Source organism: Botryllus schlosseri, chromosome 2 (assembly GCF_051294905.1).
Source record: "Botryllus schlosseri isolate E-star chromosome 2, Bs_hap1, whole genome shotgun sequence".
Lineage (NCBI taxonomy): Eukaryota > Metazoa > Chordata > Ascidiacea > Stolidobranchia > Styelidae > Botryllus > Botryllus schlosseri.
The window spans coordinates 28,926,745-28,947,512 of NC_137237.1; the positions used below are offsets into that span (position 1 = coordinate 28,926,745).

The 20,768-nt window shown below is 39.7% G+C and overlaps 2 protein-coding genes across 3 annotated transcripts in view; both read right to left on the reverse strand.

The window, feature by feature from the left end:
• LOC145457518 (chromosome-associated kinesin KIF4A-like) overlaps positions 1–20,768 on the reverse strand; it is a 252,540-nt gene that overhangs the window by 24,999 nt on the left and 206,773 nt on the right. The window lies entirely within an intron of this gene.
• Positions 10,352–11,218, reverse strand: LOC145434663 (uncharacterized). Its single transcript, XM_080312005.1, has one exon. It carries the CDS (start codon positions 11,216–11,218, stop codon positions 10,352–10,354), a length of 867 nt encoding a protein of 288 aa, XP_080168131.1.

The following is a 20,768-nucleotide window of genomic DNA, read 5'->3' on the forward strand; positions in this document are numbered from 1 at the left end:
GCCGACGACATATTTGAGTATGATCGCAACAATTATGGCACCAAAGTTGAGAAACAGATTTTTTAATGAACATAAAATAAAGTCCAGCCTGGTCATTTTTATCTAGGCAGCCCATCTTGAATTTATTATAAAATAGTGGTTATGGATATCACAGGAGAAAATGCATTTCGCAAACATTTCGAAGTCATCGTGATTGATTTGTATAGGTTATCGGCAATTTAGCAATAAAATGAGTTTGCACAGTAGGATATTTCATCTCAGACGGCCATTCTGTTGATGTGAGTCCTGGAGTTTTATCAGTAATGAAGCGAAACTGCGTCGTGATTTCCCACATTAAAAACATACAAATTAGGTTACCAACCATTCTGAGGTTTCGCCGGACCCACTAAAAACGCTTCACGGATACCGGTTGTAAACCACTGCACGAGAGACTGAAGACGATCCCAATCGGCCTCAATTTATATGTGATAGAGCCTACTGGGAGTCCAGCACTATCATGTTTTCTAATTTTTGCGAATACAGCTCGACTCAGTTTTGTATATTACGAATATCTTTTACATTTTTAGAAGGGTCACTGAATTCAAGAAATCTAGGGGCACATAATTGCGCGAAGCTGAATCAATCTGCAGCAAAATATTCTAATTTATGATATATTTTATAAAATACGAAAATATGAGATGGGCATGGTCCCTGACTACGCCAATGAGTCGAAACTGCTGCTTTTTAAGTCATAACATCCAAAACTTCGCGGTCAAGCTGATCCAAGTCTGGGTTGACCTTGCAAGTTCACAATAAGTTATTACAGTTATTTTTTGATAATATAACTAAATTCCGAAATGACCGAGCCATTCAAAACCTCCTCGTGGCCTAGTGTTGCCCTCGTGCCACGGTTTGGCCACCCCGGATCTACACTTTATAGCAGGGGTCTCAAACACGCGGCCACGGGCCGCATGCGACACGCGAGACCATTTTGTGCGGCCCGCGACGGCATTTTGGATTTTGGATTTTGGACTTATTGGACGTATTACAGGAGTGGGCAAACTGCGGCCCGTGAGGACATTTTGTGCGGCCCGCAAAGGCATCGAGAAATGTAGTAGATATTGATAAAATGCGCAGTACAAATCTACTTACTAGAACTAGAGGGAATTCGCTAAAATTTTTCCTAAGATATTTCATCATGATATTGATTACGTATAATATTAATAATGTATATTTTGGTTTTATTGTTGGCGCATGAGCCCGGCCCATGGTCGGGAGCCACGCATTTTGAAATGTTTCGGTTGCTAAACATCCAAGGAAACCAAAACGGAAATGAATTAGTTTGGATAAAAAATGTGATTTTGGGTTAGAACTTAGAACTCCAACTTTCTGTGGTGTATCTGAACAAACCCTTTCGTGCGTGTGCTGGGTAGTGTCATCCTATGCACAGTTAGGTGCAAATTGTTCATAACTTCGGCCTCAATTAATTCATAACGAGTTGTCCAAATCAATACAAAAAGCGAAAAGTTGAAGATGAATGCTTTGCAATCAATAAAGTATCAACTGATAGGTACTTCTGTTTCGTCATCGGAGGTAACGCAATATGTATTACTTTTCATAATATGTCATTATTGTAATAAATTCGATGCTGTAATTCGAAACATCACTTGAATCCGAACATTCTAATTTTAGACCAAATGTATCAAATTACGGGGTGCCAAATAAATCAACCGAATTAATCAAATGTTTAGGGCACCAGTAAATTATGTTGATCTCGTCCTCATAAAAGAACGTGAAGAAGGCAAGTTCAACACTGTAAGCCTTTTCCAAAAAGTTATTTAAATGTAACAGGCTGGTTATGATGATGTAAGCTTAACCCAAAGCAGAATCAGCATATCTATGAGCCGATCGCTTCTCACATATTCAAATTTCCATCCTGTCATAAGAATCGGCACAGCCTACTTCCATCCCAAATTTTGACGACTTGATTGAAGATGGCAAGCTTGTAAAATATCATCAATGTTTCTGACCCATTTGTATTATCATCAAACCAATGTTAAAATTGTTTAATCCATATCTATGTGTGCATGTTTACTACAATAATCAAATAAAAGTATGCGTCTTGGCTTATAATTTCGATTATACTATAATGTGGCCCGCGAATGGATTCATATGTTCAATGCGGCCCGCGAAGTAGTAAGGGAAAGCAATTTATACGCCGGCCAATCCCAGAAGGCCACGTCGCCTTAATTGCCACGCCTACATTGCCACATCATCCGCCCATTGCCGCACCTATGGGACACCCCTTGCCACATCATCCACCCATTGCCACATCATCTGCTACGTCATCAGCCGCGGCCATTGCCACATCATCCGCCTGTCGCCTTAATTGCCACGCCTACATTGCCACATCATCCGCCCATTGCCGCACCTATGGGACGCCCCCTGCCACATCATCCACCCATTGCCGCACCTATAGCACACCCATTGCCACATCATCAGCCACACCCATTGCCACATCATCTGCTACGTCATCAGCCACGCCCATTGTTACATCATCCATCCATATAACGCCCATTGCTACATCAACGCCCATTGCTACATCATCATGATTATGCGTACTGAGCTGTTTTTTGACTTTTTTGCGTCAAATCTTACCTTAGCTAGAATCGACAGATTTTCTATTATGTGTATTTAGGACTATGTATTTAAATTCCTATTCAGATTATACATAAATGCGAAAACTATGATGTCTATGCAAGGCTATATTCTCCGGATAATATTATTAATATCAAAATTCTACACATCATCACTAATTACTTAATATAAAATCCGATTTTGAGCGCTGCGACTTGATAATATGAATCCCTACGCTTCTGATGCATGATTTTTGCGATAAGGACCCAGGTAACATTCAGAGTCTGCAACGATTGTTTGGATATACATTATAGCAATACCCCACTAAACTATAGGCGGTTATATTACTCTATTGGTCAGAGATAACTCATCCTTCCATATTTTTAAACTTGATTTTACGTATACAAGTTACGCTCTCTGCAGCCCCACATTTTACGAATTATTTTCATTAGACGCAGGCAAGCGATTCTCCAGTTCGGAGGTACGGAAACAAATCACTCGCATGTGCGCGTTCCGAATAGTCTTGTAGAATTTTCTAAAGTCGTAACAGCTTAGTAGCATATACGCGAATCCCAAGGTGAAAATAATCGAACGAACTATAGCCGCAGGCGTGCGATTCGCAGGGCTTTATTTATACAAACACTTTCGATGCCTGTACGCGAACCCCAGCGTTATAACGATTAGGTCTAATTAGCACGTTCTGAAGCCGTAAATTTAGTCAACATCATTGAGATGTCCATGATTTAAATATGGTGATCGAGTGTGACAATAGCACTCGTCAAGGTTAGACAAACATAACCTTAAACTACTCTCTACTTCACAAAATATAAAGAACGAACACCTTCGCCGCAGGTACGCGATCCCCGACGTTATAATGATAGTGCCAAATTAGCCGCATGAAAGCGAGTCTAATGAATATAACGACAGACACCAAGTTAGTTGAAAAGTAAAACTAATCGTGACCGATGCAAGACGGATTGAAACAGCGCTTTCGCTCGATTCTTGTAGTGACCACATTTCATACGGTTCAGTCCTTTTCATGTCACTAGAATAAGGGTGAATAAACCGACAGTGAAACGCCACCGACGACTTATAACGTAATAATGTAAGCTGCGTCGGGTGCTGCTTTAATGTTAGGAGCGAATATAGTAGAAAGTCCACGTCTGGACACCTGTAAGCAGCTGCGCATACTACCGTAGTAAAACGCATAGCAGAATTCACGCAAAAGTCGATATTGCTTTGTGATGATTTTGATGTTGTTCCATACCGATTGGGAATATAGGACTCCTAATTCCTTAACTAACTACATAATCCCTAGTAACGTAGTCAGACGCATAACGGAATTTACGCAAATCGGTATTGCTCTGCGATAATTTTGACCACTATGTTTTGATAATAACTTGCTTCCGAGAAATAGATAACATTCATTATACGTTAGATGATACTTTTCCTTTATATTCTATTATGTGTATTTAGGGCTAATGCGACATCACTATGTTGGCGACAGGCCTGATTTGAACACGCTAATTTTGCAAATTAAACTTATCACCCACCACGAACACTCAATGAAGAGCACCCTGGAGCACCCACATAAATGCTCCACAATTTGTGACGTATAATATACTGAGCATATAATAAGCTGACAAAACTGATACTTGAGTACTCCGAAATGAACAAGTATTTTACCTTTACACGACGTTTTTGTAAAATGAATACTAATGGTACGCGAATGATCATAGACTAAGCTTGCTTTCAGAGTTGGAAACTAAATGCATATGAAAATTTAACTATGTTTTCCCCTCACGCATCAGATGTAGGCCTACTCAAGTGTTTATGAGGCGGCGAATAGTTCGAAGGTTGTTGGTATGCAAGGACGTCACATAGAATTGTGGAGTTTTCTGTAAACTATAATCCAGTGATCTATTTTCAATCACTATACTTTTATTAATCTAAACTAAGTACTGTTAGTAGGCAAATCCTAGAAAAGTATCCTCTGATAAAAGCAGGAGTAATTCGTTATCTGTGAAATAAATAGATAGCGCGCAATATGAGCGGTGTTACGATGACTGACAAATACTTTGAATTAATGCATAGAAGTAGCGATTTCGAACTACGTAAAAAGTTAGTCGAGCTCACGCATTTTCCATTTTCAAAAGTCGACGTTTTTTGTAAAATGAATAATAATTTTAATGAAAAATAAAAAAGAGCGAAAAATTACATTTTATCTCGGAACGCAACAAGAAAAATCGTATGAACTTGTAAACTACTTATTTATGACATAATAATAATTCTACTTGTACACTTATTCACATTTTATACCACTTTTAGTAATACTTAACGGTTTCAGTTTTAAATAAAACTCGGAATATAAAGTAATCGAAAAATTCGGTAACCAATTTCGCGTAGGCTATGCATACATATGAGGGAAGTTACATCAACGCGTGTTAACTAGTTGTATTATGTAGCTTGTAATTCATGCAAGTTTCGAAACTTCTACACCGAGTCTTTTTAAAGTAGATAGAAACGAAAAACAATTACGCCTAGGCTATGCATACAAATGAGGAAAGTTCCATCAACGCGTGTTAACTAGTTGTATCGAGTTATCGAATGAGTTTTTTCCTTACATCAAAACAACTAGAATGTGTAACTACATTAAAAAAACGTTCCTAACCCTTAACGCACCCGCGATAAATCGTACAAGCAACAAGTTTCGAGTAATCGAAATCGCGCCCCCTGAATTCAAAGCTTATTTCGAGATCTAAGCTACTTTGAAAATGAGGATCCTAGGATTTGCTTGAGTTTCATCCAGTGGCGGCTCGTGACAATATCGGGTGGTGGGGCAAGGGCTGCAAGCGACTTTTTATCAAGATGACGTCACAATGGCGTTTTCCAACGTAAACAAGTAACTTGGTGGTACGGACTACGTACGGCAGGGGTTCTCAACCCGCGGCCCACGGGCCGCATGCGGCCCGCAGACGATTGTTTTGCGGCCCGCGACATCTTTCATCATAAACACAATTATTGCTGACACGGTATTGTAACAAATTAATTTAGATACTTGGCTCTTTTATCGCACCGTCCTTGTTTCGTTTGATAATAATTTTTGAACGCAGGGGTTCTCAAACTGGGAGGCGCGCCCCTTTGGAGCGTGAAAGCATCTGAAAGGGGTGCGACGCTGCGGTCAACTGAAAAAAATTTTCGCGCTGCGCGCAATTTGTCTTCAGTTCATAGTTATTTCTCTGTGTATAGTCCGAATTCCATATTTGAGAATTCTCTCATCAACAGTCATAACCTTCCATGCCATCAAACTAGCCGTTTGTAGCATTCTGGTTGCATTTTGTTATATGACGATAAGAGAGCACGAAATTATTCTCTATAAAAAAAGGGGGTATGTCTGAAAAAGTTTGAGAACCACTGCTTTAATGTGCTCTCGTTTCTTGATATATGCTCGACTTCAGATTGTTACTGTTTTGAATCGGTATTCTGCTGGACTCTGGTTCAAGTGAATCCCGCTACGTAGTTAGCCTGCAATTTTAAAGAATGTGTGACTCACTGCGAACGGTTGTTGAGATTGCCGACAACGTTACAGACGCATCGTTCAAAATTACTTGGAATATCGCTAAATCCTAGAAATCTGCTACGGAAGGTGCGATTTCAATAAGACCTTCACATACTGTGCGAATATCAGCTGTTTCCGGAACTTAGCAGCAAAGACAATATCACCAGACAAATTTCGAAGATACAGTCGTCTGATTCAATCGTGTCCAGACGAGTTACGTCAATGTCAGTCGGTCGCATGTTCTTAAACACGTTGCCTAGTAGGTACTGCTTTAACCCAACCTTGGACAAATCCACCGACATTGCATAACTAATTATCTGGTTGAATTTTATCGGAGTGGACATATATGCAGAGGAAATGCTGGCTGGGCAAACGTGGTGAGGGGGCCTGCGAAAAATATCAGCTTGACAAAGCTAACTCTGTAACTGTTGATGTAGGGCTCCAGGCATGGAAGGAATGGAGAATGGTTGATTGGTTTGCTCAGAAATGGTCCCGAACGCCAGACTTCCTCTCATATCACTCAGAGCTCACTCAATGTGATAATGGCCTCTGTAACGCAAAATTTACCATCATTTTATAATTGCTCACTCAAGCATTGAAACAGAGAGTTCGGTTCTCTGGTGGAAGGGTTTTAAGTTGCATATACCGACCTGGCAATGAATGCAATGCACGCTCCATGAAGGGATTTAATTGCGCCGCTAGAAGATACATATTCTCAGAATAAGCAGCAGCTGCAAACGTATGAACGCTGTCCATTGATGCTTTATAAATTATAATGCATAAAAATGTACTAAATGCCCGTATACGAGTGGTAAATAGGCTGCAGTAGCCTAAATTTAATTGCAGCGCACAAATACACGGTAATATTGCTATGCGGCCCGCAGCGTATTTTGCTGTTAAAATGCGGCCCGTTACACAAGAGAAGTTGAGAACCCCTGACGTACGGTAACACGAACTTCCCGACAACAGTGATTTTAACGTATGTGCCGCGAGAGGTCTGCCGGTGAGCTGTGACTTGAAGTGTGGTAACTGCGTAAACGGCGTACGGAACAAAGATTCGACACGGTTCATGTTCGCACTATACCTGACTAATTATCTGCAGCAATGGAAATGACTATAACTCGAGAGATTGCGTAAGCCTAACTGGCTGGAGACTGTCACACGACACATACGGCTTACGGTCTATAGTGTCTATATGTCTGCTGCAAAATCGCCTTGGGAAAATATATTACCGAATAAATACGTGGATGAAAGCCGAAAACTTGGTACACTGTTACATGAAATCATCGAGAAATAGCCTCATGACCGTTTTCGGTATGGTACACTGTCAAAATTAATACGAACACACCAACACCGAATTTTGCGTAAGATTTACTGAGGAATAGGCTAATCAAGCGATCAGCTCTTAGCCGCCATCGAAAACGAAACAGCTATCACGCTTGACAGGGGTTGTAATTGTAAGCAAATGGCCTGAAGGCCACAATTTCACGGTGAAATTGACATTGGAGAATATAAAATAAAAGTAAATATTTGAATGCAAACCGAGGATGTTAGTAAACTGTTTCATGATATCATCATCTCATCACCTATCTCAGTATGGAACACAGTTAGCGTTAACACAGATACACCGGCTTTTGCGTGAAATCCGCAATGCGTTAGGTGGGCTAAGTGTCAGATCAGCGCACATCTCTACCATACTCGACCTTAATAACGAAATTGCTGCCCTAATCATTGAGTGCCAACCTTGAGACTAGGCACAGCGTTCGATACTAAAATCAAGACATACCATGCAAAAGCTCCTGACGGATCTAGGTAAGGAGCATCGTTAAAATCAATGGAGACCAATACCGGCTTTGCGTAAAATATGTTTGCGATAAATGACGAGTCAGCTCTCACTCGACTTAGGAAACGAAATTACCACAAACACAGTACAGTGACAAACTTGAAACTTGGTACAGCGTTCGATACTAACATTAAGACTTACCGTACCAAATGTCATGACCGATCTCGGTATGGAACATCGTCAAAATCAATGGATACCAATACCGGCTCTTGAGTAAAATCTGTTTGCGATACATGACGGTCAGCACACACTCAACTTCGGAAACGGAATTACTACCCTAAACTTTAAGTAGAAACCCTGTAACTAGGGACAGTGTTAAATACTACCATCACGACATGACATACCAAGTTTCAAGAATTATCATGGTGTGAAACACCATCAAAATCGACCTAGACCAGCAAAGGTCGACTAAACGCATATGACGGTAACCGAGTTCAGATATAGATACGATTGTTACATCACACCTTAAGGGCGACTAGGCTATGTTGCCCCGGTTGCTCGGTAATTTTATGAATAGGAGAGAGTAAATCACTGTTTCTTTATTGTGCGCGACTTTGAGAGAATAGACAGTGAAAGCTTGTTATGAGCGCTACCGGGGCATGCCCCGGCTAGGCATTCGCAAAGCGAAAACACGGAAGAGAATTCGATTTTCGCAGACTTCGCTATATATGGGCGGGCATTTACAAGCGAAAGGACAAGAAGAATACGATTTTCGCTGTGATTTCGGTATATATAGATTGCTGTGCGTCTCTAAATGGTAAAGAACTGTTATTGAACAGAATTTTAGGCGGGGCAATGCCCCAGTTGCCCTATAGGACGAGCCGCCACTGGTTTCATCTATATTTTACAATGCGTTTTCGCGTTCCAGAATGACTTATGTCAATGAAAAATAGCCATTGATCATGGTTTTGTTTTTGAAAGATGTCGCGATGCCGGTGAATTTTATAGTTCTTGTAAAAAGTTGTTTGTACACAATATATGTTTAAAGTAAGTCCTACGCATTCATGATTTCGTCCGAGTTCGTATTTTAGTAATATATACTAATTTACGATAGCGCGTTTGTAACTTGTGCAAGTACAGGAATATCATAGTTCTTGAACCGTGCTCAATGCTTAATAGAGCATTTTTGCTATTTTTCATCGCCATAAGTCATTCTGGACCGCGTAAACGCATCGTACGATATAGATGAAAGTTATGCAAATCCTAGGATCCTCATTTTCAAAGTAGCTAAGATCTCGAAATAAGCTCTGACTTGCTATTCTCCTCAAAGCATGGAATTATCAAGAGTATCACCTTCGATCACTGAAGAAACGGATGAAATTATATTCGAAGCATATTCCTTGACCAGGAATTTTATCATGTACGAACTCGACGGCTCATGCGTTAAGGTAAATACGAAAGCAGAGAGAACCTTACGTCGAGTTGGGGATGAAATATTCGAGCGACATCGAACTGTCCTAAACGCAGTCTCCAAACGTCTCCGCTATTTGCACTTTTTCACATTTTATAACACCTTAAGTAGTACTTAACAGTTTTAGTTTTAAATAAAATACGGAATATAAACTAATCGAAAAATTCGGTTTTTGCGTGCATCTGTTTTGCGGGAGCGTATAGCACGTACCTATACATAGTCAACTTTAATAACTGAATTACCATGCTTAACATTGAATCCCAACTCTAAACTTGATACGTAGATGTAGGACATTATGGCAATGCACCATGCTAAATTTCATCACACATCTAATGATGGAACACCTTTAAAACTAACGCAGTCGAATACCGACTTTTACGCGTATATCTGTTTTGCGTGAACTTAGCATATACCTATACATAGTCAATTTTAATAGCAGAATTACCGTGTTAAACATTGAATTCCCACCTTGAAAGTTGGTACGCGGTTATAGGACATTATAAAAATGCACCATACCAAATCCCATCAGACATTTCATGATGGAACAACTTTAAAACTAACGCGGCTCTACATCAACTTTTTGCGTACATCTGTTTTGCGGGAGCGTATAGCACGTACCCATACATAGCCAACTTTAATAACGGAATTACCATGCATTGAATCCCAACTCTAAACTTGATACGTAGTTGTAGGGCATTATGGCTATGCACAGGGGTCTTTAAATGGTACTGAAGTACAATTTAGCAAAAATAGCTTATTTTATACTCAACCAGAATTTTAAATTATACTAAAATATACTTTTATGAAAAAATGGCTTTCCTGGCGTAGGAGGGTACAATACTGAGACTTTTATGTGAAAACAAGCTCGTGTTTTGCATTACTCCACCTGCTGATGTTTCAAGTTTATTGATCTAACCAAAAATCACACAAGTTTCTGCAGCTCTTGAAACTGTTTTGCATGAAGGCAGCCTTCGAGCAAGAAATCGGTCAGGCTCTCCCGGTAGTCATTCTTTACAATTCCGATGGCGGAAAAATCCGCCTCCACTGGTGCCGTCGTTGGAAACACGGTCGAAAGCGTTCCGCAGAAGTCCTTTAGGGTGGGCAGGTGGATGTTCATACCCTCGAGGACACCCCGAGCGTCCTTGAAGTTGCTGTCAGGGCCCTCCTCCTCCAACGAAATGCGGAAATTGTCATGGTCTCTGTAATAGTCCCGCAGTTGAGCGTGCTCCGTCTCGACATCCTCGAGTTTTTCTTCGGCCCACCTAGCTGCTCGAAGCCGTCCTGACTGTTCGCGAAGCAAGTCAGAGACACCTGAACGACGTAACTTGACCAGTTCCTTCAGAAGCGTCGGTGGTATCTTGTTGTTTTTGATGTCCGCGTTGTTTGCCAGGAGATCACAGACGCCATGAAGTAGGGTGCAAACCAGAAGGCCGACTCCCCTTTGAACAGTTTTCCTTGTAGCAGCTGAGATTTCATTAAGTTTGGCCTGCACAAAAAGTCCCAAGTCGAGCATGAACTCCTGAACATTTGTCATGGAAACAGAAACTGATTCCACTCTGACGTATTCTAATTCACCCTGGAAGCCATCCTCCTCACGAAGCTCTGTAGTTGCTGAACACAAGTCCTTCAGGTTGTCACGCAACTTCATCAGCTTGGCGTGCTGCTCGGTGACCAGAGTTTTCTTGCCTTGCGGGGACTTGACCACTTTCAGGACCTCTCCGGCGACAACGTCAAGAGCGACAACGTATCCACCACTCTGGCGATGGGCGTGCAGGAGGATTTTTTTCATCGAGATACTGCAGCACGCGTATCTTGTTCGCAACAAACCATCCAGTCACTCACTTCATTGAAGCCCACCGAGTGTCGACAAAGCGTGGGCATGTTGTTTGCATTTCAGTCTGGAGCTTCTGCTGTCGGCGCAGAAATCCGATCAAGCTGTTCATTTGAGTAATGAAAGTTTCATTGGCAAGCTTCGAGTAGGCCTTTTGCACAACCAAGTCGAGTTGGTGCAGTCCGCACCAGAAGTGGAAAATCTCTTGTGAAGCTTCCTTTTGAAGCAGGGTTCCAACACCACCGACGTGGCCTGTCATTGTCGGTTCACCGTCGCTAGTAAACCCTAACAACTTGCTCCTCAAATCCGAACACAAAATCTCAAGAACAGAGGTCAACAACAGAGGTCAACATTTGACAAATTTTTTTGGCAGTTTTCGCTTCAAACACAGGAACAGCAATCACGTGAAAGTTGTGAATATCACCATCCATGGTTGTACTCCGCTTGTTACCACAATCGACGGCAACAGAAAATGCCCAGGACTGTTCCAACAAATCTTTGAGACCCTGCAAGTTCACAGCCACGATCATTCGAACGACTTTCGCACAATACCCTTCACTGCAGCCCGTATAGAATGCCAGACCCGTCTCTTCCTTGACTGAAGCAACGAATTTGCAAGCCTGTTGAAACGACGCACCGTCACGAATGAATTTCCTCACCAATTGGAACATTCGCCCCGACTTGAATTCAGAAAGAAACACAGAATCGTCTTCATCACATCGTTTGAAAATACTCAGAGCACGTTTTTGAGTGGTCTCTTCATGATCGTTGGGGTGGAAAAGCAGCTCCCAGATTATCTGCCCCACTATTTCTTTGCAAATCTTGAACTTCAGACTGCCTTCTCCTTCGAAATGAGCATTCAGAGTACTCCTAGTGTCCTGTTTGTTGTCGAAGTAAGTCAGCTTCAGTTCCTTTGAAAGTGTACTGTACTCGTTCCATCGTGCCTTATGCTGGCATCTGCACCCCCGCCGCTGTCGGTCTCCCCACCCAACCGCCAGACAGCACCTGTGGGAGCCAGCAGGGTCCGAACGGAAACGATAAACCCGCCAATGAGTTTCTTAGAGACTCCTGTGAACTGACAAACACCGAAAAACGGTATACAAAAAAATCCTTATTTTATACTCGACAGAAATTTTATTTTATACTAAATTGTACTTTTGAGACCAAAAAGTACAATTTAAAGTGGCCTGGCTATGCACCATGCTAAATTTCATCACACATCTAATGATGGAAATTGCTTACTAAGAGAAGTATATTGTTGTATACACAATAGTGGAGAGAATATTTAAAATGTAGTAAGCAGGCCGATGGGTATTCGTTTAGTTGTATAGGCATAAAAAACATTCCCGCGCGCTCTTAAACAAAACACTTCCTAACCCTACCACCTAATACTAAGACGCGCGCGGGAATGTTTTTTATACCTATACAACTAAACGAATACCCATCGGCCTGCTTACTACATTTTAAATATTCTCTCCACTATTGTGTATACAACAATATACTTCTCTTAGTAAGCAATTTCTCGTGAATTCCGAAACACATTGACGCGTGTTAACTTCTATATTCGGTGATAGTATCATTTTCATGTCTGATAATGTTACTTGTCAAGGTGATACAAACGTAAGCTCAAACTACTTTAAAATTTAAAGTCTTAGCAAATTTTATCTAACACTGAAACTGTCGAGTACCGATAAAGTACTCTAAAACCTAGTCACTTTTTACGTGGAAGGAGAACATAGCGAAGTACTTGTACATTTGCAGTACTTAAGTATAGGTTTGGCCTGCTTGCGCTATACTTAATGAAGTGATTACCTATTTACACTGCATCTACTTCTATTTCAGAGTTTTTCGCTTTTTCGACCAAACTATACCTCAATACTTACTTTTTAACTAACTGGCAAATCATTACTTCTTGTACTTTAGTGGGACTTTACTGCTACAATTTACTTTTTTCAGTGGATCACTGGTCTTGGTGAGTGTTGTCAGTTTCATCCATATCCTACGAAAAGCAACTTGAGTACTTCACGGGTTCGTATCATCGCAAATAATATATTCTAAACATGTTTAGATAGCGAGGAGTTGTAATTATAGGTGAAAGGGACAAATTTTATCTAAAACTGTAACTGTAAAGTACCGATAAAGTAGTCTAGAGTATTTTTTATGTTTATTCAGCTCAACGAATATCTTCATTTGGCCTGCTTACTACATTTTAAAGATTTTCTACGCTAGAAAAATCGCTGTAACATGATAAGTATATTATAATTAATCTTATCAGCGCGGCATAGTACATTCGAGTAAATTCATTAAATTAGCTTATGTTTATGAAATTATTTGGTTTCCGAATTCTATCTAAAACTGAAACCGACGAGTATCGGTAAAAGCAGTCTTAAACCGTAGACACTTATTACGTGGAGGGAGGCGATAGCGAAGTACTCGTGCATTTTGTACTACTCAAGTATAGGTTTTATCTGCTTGCACTAAACTTAATCAAGTGATTAACTATTTACACTGCATCTACTTCTATTTCAGAGTATTCGGTTTTCAGGTAAACTATACCTGCAATACTTACTTTTTAACTCACTCGGAAATCATCACGTCTTGTACTTTACTAGAAATTTACTGCTACTAAATGTTGAAATGTACTGTTTTCAGCGGTCTTGATGAGTTGTGCTAGTTTCATCTATATCCTACGACGCATTTTCTCGAGTGGGATGTTATAGGAAGCAAGACGAATCATTGTAAAAGTGTTGAAACTTAATTACATATGTAATTCCATCACTAAAGTTGATCACGCATAGGTACGTGCTACACTCCTGCAAACAGATTCACGCGAAGTTGGTATAGAACTGCGTTAGTTTTAAAGGTGTTACATCATGAAATGTCTGACGAAATTTGGTATGGTGCATTGTTATTATGTCCTACAACCGCGTATCAACGTTCAAGGTGAGAATTTAATGTTTAGCATGCTAATTCTGTTATTAAAATTGACTATGTATGGGTATATGCTATGTTCACGAAAAACAGATATGCATAAAAGTTGGTATTCGACCGCGATAGTTTCAAAGGTGTTCCATCATTAGATGTGTGATGAAATTTAGCATGGTGAATTGCCATAATGTCCTATAACTACGTATCAAGTTTCGAGTTGGGATTCAATGTTAAGCATGGTAATTCCGTTATTAAAGTTGGCTATGTATGGGTAGGCTACGTGCTATACGCTCCCACAAAACAGATGTACGCAAAAAGTCGATGTAGAGCCGCGTTAGTTTTAAAGTTGTTCCATCATGAAATGTGTGATGGGATTTGGTATGGTGCATTGTTATAATCTCCTATAACCGCGTACCAACTTTCAAGGTGGGAATTCAATGTTTAACACGGTAATTCTGCTATTAAAATTGACTATGTATAGGTATATGCTATGTTCACGCAAAACAGATATGCGTAAAAGTCGGTATTCGACTGCGTTAGTTTTAAAGGTGTTCCATCATTAGATGTGTGATGAAATTTAGCATGGTGCATTGCCATAATGTTCTACAACTACGTATCAAGTTTCGAGTTGGGATTCAATGTTAAGCATGGTAATTCCGTTGTTAAAGTTAACTATGTATAGGTACGTGCTATACGCCCCCACGCAAAACAGATGTACGCAAAAAGTCGATGTAGAACCGCGTTAGTTTTAAAGTTGTTCCATCATGAAATGCGTGAGGAAATTTGGTATGCTGCATAATCACAATGTCCTATACCTACGTACCAAGTTTCAAGGTGAGGAGTCACATATTAGCATGATAATTCTGTTATTAAATCTGACTATGTATATGTACACGCTACCGAAAACAGATTTAGGCAAAAGTTGCTATAGAACTGCGTTAGTTTTAAAGTTGTTCCATCATGAAATGTGTGATGAAATTTGGTATGCAGCATAATCACAATGCCCTGGAGCTCATTTAGATACGTTTTTTAATTTAGTTATACATTCTAGTTGTTTTGATGTAAGGAGAAAATCATTCGATAACTCGATACAGCTACTTTAACACGCGTTGATGTAACTTTCCTCATTTGTATGCATGCATAGCCTACGCGAAATTGGTTACCGAATTTTTCGATTAGTTTATATTCCGTCTTTTATTTAAAACTGAAACTGTTAAGTATTACTTAAAGTGTTATAAAATGTGACAAAGTGTACAAGTAGAATTATTATTATGTCATGAACAAGTAGTTTACAAATTCATACGATTTTTCTTGTTGCGTTCCGGGATATAATGTAATTTTTCGCTCTTTTTTATTTTTTATTTTTTCAATAAAATTAGTATTCATTTTACAAAAAACGTCGTGTAAAGATAAAGTACTTGCAAAATTTGACATGGTGCATTGTCATAATGTCTTACAACTGCGTACCGAGTTTCAAGGTAGGGAGTCGAATATTAACATGGTAATTCCGTTAATAAAATTGACTATGTTTAGGTACGTGCTACGCTACGGAAAAACAGATTTAGCCAAAAGTCTGTATAGAACTGCGTTGGTTTTGAAGGTGTTACATCATGAAATGTCTGACGAAATTTGGTATGGTGCATTGTTATTATGTCCTACAACTGCGTACCAACGTTCAAGGTGAGAATTTAATGTTTAGCATGCTAATTCTGTTATTAAAATTGACTATGTATGGGTATATGCTATGTTCACGAAAAACAGATATGCGTAAAAGTCGGTATTCGACTGCGATAGTTTCAAAGGTGTTCCATCATTAGATGTGTGATGAAATTTAGCATGGTGCATAGCCATAATGCCCTACAACTACGTATCAAGTTTAGAGTTGGGATTCAATGCATGGTAATTCCGTTATTAAAGTTGGCTATGTATGGGTACGTGCTATACGCTCCCGCAAAACAGATGTACGCAAAAAGTTGATGTAGAGCCGCGTTAGTTTTAAAGTTGTTCCATCATGAAATGTCTGATGGGATTTGGTATGGTGCATTTTTATAATGTCCTATAACCGCGTACCAACTTTCAAGGTGGGAATTCAATGTTTAACACGGTAATTCTGCTATTAAAATTGACTATGTATAGGTATATGCTAAGTTCACGCAAAACAGATATACGCGTAAAAGTCGGTATTCGACTGCGTTAGTTTTAAAGGTGTTCCATCATTAGATGTGTGATGAAATTTAGCATGGTGCATTGCCATAATGTCCTACATCTACGTATCAAGTTTAGAGTTGGGATTCAATGTTAAGCATGGTAATTCCGTTGTTAAAGTTGACTATGTATAGGTACGTGCTATACGCTCCCGCAAAACAGATGCACGCAAAAACCGAATTTTTCGATTAGTTTATATTCCGTATTTTATTTAAAACTAAAACTGTTAAGTACTACTTAAGGTGTTATAAAATGTGAAAAAGTGCAAATAGCGGAGACGTTTGGAGACTGCGTTTAGGACAGTTCGATGTCGCTCGAATATTTCATCCCCAACTCGACGTAAGGTTCTCTCTGCTTTCGTATTTACCTTAACGCATGAGCCGTCGAGTTCGTACATGATAAAATTCCTGGTCAAGGAATATGCTTCGAATATAATTTCATCCGTTTCTTCAGTGATCGAAGGTGATACTCTTGATAATCCCATGCTTTGAGGAGAATAGCAAGTCAGAGCTTATTTCGAGATCTTAGCTACTTTGAAAATGAGGATCCTAGGATTTGCATAACTTTCATCTATATCGTACGATGCGTTTACGCGGTCCGGAATGACTTATGGCGATGAAAAATAGCAAAAATGCTCTATTAAGCATTGAGCACGGTTCAAGAACTATGATATTCCTGTACTTGCACAAGTTACAAACGCGCTATCGTAAATTAGTATATATTACTAAAATACGAACTCGGACGAAATCATGAATGCGTAGGACTTACTTTAAACATATATTGTGTACAAACAACTTTTTACAAGAACTATAAAATTCACCGGCATCGCGACATCTTTCAAAAACAAAACCATGATCAATGGCTATTTTTCATTGACATAAGTCATTCTGGAACGCGAAAACGCATTGTAAAATATAGATGAAACTCAAGCAAATCCTAGGATCCTCATTTTCAAAGTAGCTTAGATCTCGAAATAAGCTTTGAATTCAGGGGGCGCGATTTCGATTACTCGAAACTTGTTGCTTGTACGATTTATCGCGGGTGCGTTAAGGGTTAGGAACGTTTTTTTAATGTAGTTACACATTCTAGTTGTTTTGATGTAAGGAAAAAACTCATTCGATAACTCGATACAACTAGTTAACACGCGTTGATGGAACTTTCCTCATTTGTATGCATAGCCTAGGCGTAATTGTTTTTCGTTTCTATCTACTTTAAAAAGACTCGGTGTAGAAGTTTCGAAACTTGCATGAATTACAAGCTACATAATACAACTAGTTAACACGCGTTGATGTAACTTCCCTCATATGTATGCATAGCCTACGCGAAATTGGTTACCGAATTTTTCGATTACTTTATATTCCGAGTTTTATTTAAAACTGAAACCGTTAAGTATTACTAAAAGTGGTATAAAATGTGAATAAGTGTACAAGTAGAATTATTATTATGTCATAAATAAGTAGTTTACAAGTTCATACGATTTTTCTTGTTGCGTTCCGAGATAAAATGTAATTTTTCGCTCTTTTTTATTTTTTATTAAAATTATTATTCATTTTACAAAAACGTCGACTTTTGAAAATGGAAAATGCGTGAGCTCGACTAACTTTTTACGTAGTTCGAAATCGCTACTTCTATGCATTAATTCAAAGTATTTGTCAGTCATCGTAACACCGCTCATATTGCGCGCTATCTATTTATTTCACAGATAACGAATTACTCCTGCTTTTATCAGAGGATACTTTTCTAGGATTTGCCTACTAACAGTACTTAGTTTAGATTAATAAAAGTATAGTGATTGAAAATAGATCACTGGATTATAGTTTACAGAAAACTCCACAATTCTATGTGACGTCCTTGCATACCAACAACCTTCGAACTATTCGCCGCCTCATAAACACTTGAGTAGGCCTACATCTGATGCGTGAGGGGAAAACATAGTTAAATTTTCATATGCATTTAGTTTCCAACTCTGAAAGCAAGCTTAGTCTATGATCATTCGCGTACCATTAGTATTCATTTTACAAAAACGTCGTGTAAAGGTAAAATACTTGTTCATTTCGGAGTACTCAAGTATCAGTTTTGTCAGCTTATTATATGCTCAGTATATTATACGTCACAAATTGTGGAGCATTTATGTGGGTGCTCCAGGGTGCTCTTCATTGAGTGTTCGTGGTGGGTGATAAGTTTAATTTGCAAAATTAGCGTGTTCAAATCAGGCCTGTCGCCAACATAGTGATGTCGCATTAGCCCTAAATACACATAATAGAATATAAAGGAAAAGTATCATCTAACGTATAATGAATGTTATCTATTTCTCGGAAGCAAGTTATTATCAAAACATAGTGGTCAAAATTATCGCAGAGCAATACCGATTTGCGTAAATTCCGTTATGCGTCTGACTACGTTACTAGGGATTATGTAGTTAGTTAAGGAATTAGGAGTCCTATATTCCCAATCGGTATGGAACAACATCAAAATCATCACAAAGCAATATCGACTTTTGCGTGAATTCTGCTATGCGTTTTACTACGGTAGTATGCGCAGCTGCTTACAGGTGTCCAGACGTGGACTTTCTACTATATTCGCTCCTAACATTAAAGCAGCACCCGACGCAGCTTACATTATTACGTTATAAGTCGTCGGTGGCGTTTCACTGTCGGTTTATTCACCCTTATTCTAGTGACATGAAAAGGACTGAACCGTATGAAATGTGGTCACTACAAGAATCGAGCGAAAGCGCTGTTTCAATCCGTCTTGCATCGGTCACGATTAGTTTTACTTTTCAACTAACTTGGTGTCTGTCGTTATATTCATTAGACTCGCTTTCATGCGGCTAATTTGGCACTATCATTATAACGTCGGGGATCGCGTACCTGCGGCGAAGGTGTTCGTTCTTTATATTTTGTGAAGTAGAGAGTAGTTTAAGGTTATGTTTGTCTAACCTTGACGAGTGCTATTGTCACACTCGATCACCATATTTAAATCATGGACATCTCAATGATGTTGACTAAATTTACGGCTTCAGAACGTGCTAATTAGACCTAATCGTTATAACGCTGGGGTTCGCGTACAGGCATCGAAAGTGTTTGTATAAATAAAGCCCTGCGAATCGCACGCCTGCGGCTATAGTTCGTTCGATTATTTTCACCTTGGGATTCGCGTATATGCTACTAAGCTGTTACGACTTTAGAAAATTCTACAAGACTATTCGGAACGCGCACATGCGAGTGATTTGTTTCCGTACCTCCGAACTGGAGAATCGCTTGCCTGCGTCTAATGAAAATAATTCGTAAAATGTGGGGCTGCAGAGAGCGTAACTTGTATACGTAAAATCAAGTTTAAAAATATGGAAGGATGAGTTATCTCTGACCAATAGAGTAATATAACCGCCTATAGTTTAGTGGGGTATTGCTATAATGTATATCCAAACAATCGTTGCAGACTCTGAATGTTACCTGGGTCCTTATCGCAAAAAATCATGCATCAGAAGCGTAGGGATTCATATTATCAAGTCGCAGCGCTCAAAATCGGATTTTATATTAAGTAATTAGTGATGATATGTAGAATTTTGATATTAATAATATTATCCGGAGAATATAGCCTTGCATAGACATCATAGTTTTCGCATTTATGTATAATCTGAATAGGAATTTAAATACATAGTCCTAAATACACATAATAGAAAATCTGTCGATTCTAGCTAAGGTAAGATTTGACGCAAAAAAGTCAAAAAACAGCTCAGTACGCATAATCATGATGATGTAGCAATGGGCGTTGATGTAGCAATGGGCGTTATATGGATGGATGATGTAACAATGGGCGTGGCTGATGACGTAGCAGATGATGTGGCAATGGGTGTGGCTGATGATGTGGCAATGGGTGTGCTATAGGTGCGGCAATGGGTGGATGATGTGGCAGGGGGCGTCCCATAGGTGCGGCAATGGGCGGATGATGTGGCAATGTAGGCGTGGCAATTAAGGCGACAGGCGGATGATGTGGCAATGGCCGCGGCTGATGACGTAGTGTAACGGGGCGCCATCTATGGCTAGTGATGACGTCATGCATATTGACGAAGCGTGTTGTTATTGATGCGTTCACTCTCTTGGATGTACGCCGTGCGAGGTGCACGTGCTGTATTTACTGGTCCTGTTTCCATGCGCCTGTGCTGCGATCTGATAGCTTGAAGAATAAAGAACTTACAACAACACTGTTACAAATGGCGAGCACTCCAGTCTTCAAGCCTTTCAAGAGTCAGTGAGCACCTGAGCGGTAACAAAGTGTCATGGATTTGTTGCGTAAGGATCATGAATATATTCGTACAGAGATCAAGCGGGCTCATCGCCGGATTGACGACATGGTTGAGGCCCAGAAGAGTATT